This window comes from Cyprinodon variegatus, unplaced genomic scaffold (assembly GCF_000732505.1).
Source record: "Cyprinodon variegatus isolate N-32 unplaced genomic scaffold, C_variegatus-1.0 Scaffold0, whole genome shotgun sequence".
Taxonomy (NCBI): Eukaryota; Metazoa; Chordata; class Actinopteri; order Cyprinodontiformes; family Cyprinodontidae; genus Cyprinodon; species Cyprinodon variegatus.
Window position 1 is genome coordinate 225,862 of NW_015150453.1, and position 2,895 is coordinate 228,756.

At 33.8% G+C, this 2,895-nt stretch overlaps 1 protein-coding gene across 1 annotated transcript in view; it reads left to right on the plus strand.

Annotated features, from left to right (window-relative positions):
• ntrk1 (neurotrophic tyrosine kinase, receptor, type 1) overlaps positions 1 to 2,895 on the plus strand; it is an 87,491-nt gene that overhangs the window by 30,226 nt on the left and 54,370 nt on the right. Inside the window, exons 4-5 of the mRNA XM_015401296.1 lie at positions 961 to 1,029; positions 1,148 to 1,155. Of these exons, the coding sequence (XP_015256782.1) occupies positions 961 to 1,029; positions 1,148 to 1,155 (77 nt within the window). The remainder of the gene's footprint in view (positions 1 to 960; positions 1,030 to 1,147; positions 1,156 to 2,895) is intronic.

Consider the following 2,895-nt stretch of genomic DNA (forward strand, 5'->3'; position numbering starts at 1 on the left):
TGCACATCCTTGTGACGGTTGGCATATGGTGTAATTTTCTACTTCTTCAGACTGTAAAATCCTTGCAACAAACTAAATTATAATAAAACAAAAATGCGATCTTTGAACCAAACCTGTTCATCTTATATTTGGAGAATTTATGTTTGAATATTTTGCAAAAATATGTTGCGGTGCATGATGGGGTTTTGCATCTAAAGGCTGACGTTTCCCGTCTTATGTGCATTGTTGCCAGGTTGGGTTGTTTCCCAATCTGGCAGTTTAGGATGGCCGTCTATGGGTAAAAAAGAGATCAATCAAACTTTTGTTCAAATTGGGAGCGAGATTTCGTATATCCAGGCGGTTTATGAAAATTTTTTGGGCTGGAAAACGTGAGTCAGTGACTTTCTATAACAAGAAAAAGCGTTTATCGATGTTTATTTGAGGTTTTTATTATATTTAACATCATTACTGATTAATCTAAGTCATTACTAAGAACAGGATAAACCTTAGCCAGTTATAGCAGACAGTGTTGCTATAAGAAGAACTGTTTGTATAGCACTAATTAGCTAATGTACTGAGCACTGAGCAGAGGTGTGCTGGCAGCGTTTTCATGACTGTTGGTCCCACTCGGTTTGAAGTACCTGCCAAGGTAATTGATCAGAACCAGTTTGGATGCATTAATGCTTTCCACTGACTCAAATCCAGCACCACAGTTCAGTGATTGAAAATAGCATATTTTCCTTAGGGGTTTCTCATGTTACTTTGTCTTTGTGGAAACATTTACGCTCCTCCTCAAACCCTAAAGTAAGCAAGTGGAAGTTTACATCTGTCCATTGATCTTCTTCTTATCTTGTTGCTGAGAAATGACTGATCTGTTACTGAAAAACCTGTTAGATTCAGGCAAGCAGGGTCAGAACTTCCAGCTCTATTATTGTTTGACAAGTTAAATAAATCTTGTTCTGTTTTCTTTTTCTTTCACAGCAACCTGGCGTCCAACTCCCTGGAACATATCAGCTGGAGAGTGTTTCATTTTCTCCCTCTGCTCAACCTGTGAGTCAGTTTCCAATTCTGCAAAATACTTTATTTTAATTGTGAATAAAAACATAGCTGGAAGTTAAGATAAAATTCTTTCAATATTCCTTATTTCATCTCTTTTTACGTTTCCCAGATATACCTGTGATTTTAAACTGATTATTCATTTTTGAGGCTTTTAAATTTTTCTCCATTCTAACGACTTTAATGAACAATTTCTTACATTTCTTTTTGTTGTTGTTTCTTAATACTTAAATCTTTTAATCTATAATGATAAAAGGCATTATCCCAGCAGTAGGTGGTGAAGTTCAGGGCTAAAAGATGCTACACTGGAAAAACAACCTAGAATCAAGTTAAAATTTCTTAAATTAACTGTATTTGTCCTCAAATTGAGTAAGTAAATGAGATAGTTTGCCAATGGAATGAGCATTTTTACTCTTAAAAACAGATAATTAGATAATATGCACTTGAAATAAAACGATGCAATTGTTTTTTCTTATTTGAAGTGTAAATTGTCTTGTTCCATTGGCAAGATGTCACCTTTACTTCCTTAATTCAAGAACAAATGCACTTATTTTAAGAAAAAAATGAATTATCTAGATTTCGATTTTTTCCAGTGTAACTGTGTGTCTGCAAAGAGCAGGAATCCAACCCCGACCACCCAAAGCTCAACTTCCTACTCTGCCAACTTCAACTTCAGATTCTGTCCATGAACCCCACAAAAGAATCAATCAATGGGCTCTGATAAAATACAGCTCCAACCTACCAGCCTCATTCCATTCATTATGGATTTTGTTTTGATCATAAAGATGAGGGATAACCAGTAAAACATTCCTGGTGTCAAAAAAAAAATCTTATTTTTAATAAAAAGTACAAAAATACAGGTTCTAGGTTGTACATAACTACAATAGCAAAAGCACATGTTTTTCCTTAAATAATGTGAAATAACTTTTAGAAAGTATTCTTTACAAAAACATTTCAATGCACAGGGAATAGGGTGATTTTTCTCTTTTGCTCTCTGTGTTGGGACACTGCAAAAACGATCTAGAAAAAGGTCAAAATGTCTTAAATTAAGTTTATTTACCCTTAATTTGAGTAGGTAAATGGGATGACTTGCCAATGGAATGAGGATTTATACTCTTAAGATAAGGTAATTAGATAATATGTACTTAAAATAAGATGCAATTGTTTTTTTTTTCTTATTTTAAATGTAAATAGTCTTGTTCCATTGGCAAAGTGTCTCACTTGCATCTGCAATTCAAGAAAAAATGCACTTATTTTAAGAAAAAATTACTCATCTAGATTTCGATTTTTTTTTCAGTGTAGAGAGAACATAAAACAATACGGATTCTGTCTACTTTTATTTTAAATAGAAATTTTAGACAGGATAATATAAACTGAACTAAATGGTAATCCACAATTAGCAGCTGAATACTTTGAGGGCGCCGTAATTCACTGTTTTTTCATCTTTTTAAAACAAAAACAAGGCTCTGTTGGGCTACTCTATAAATCCTTAAACTCAACGCTTTTTCTTACATTTTGAATTGAAAAAGCTTCCTGGATGGGAAGAGAAATGTCTTCAAACTTGGAAACAAAATCCAGTGGATTGATTTTTTACTTTTTTGGACAGCATTAAGGTTGCCACCAGCATTTGGAGAGCAATGTTCAAACCAAACCAGCCCAAAGTGAATAAGAAATGTGATTCCGCTGTCATGCTAGCATTCAGATCAGCGACACACAAGGCTAATGTTCTCTACAAATAAAACAGATCATAAGAGGTGGAAAAAGCAGAGATGGGAAGTAAAGAAGTACAAATACTTCGTTACTGTACTCAAGTAGATTTTTCTGATATTTTTACTTTACTTTACTACTTATTTTTATGGC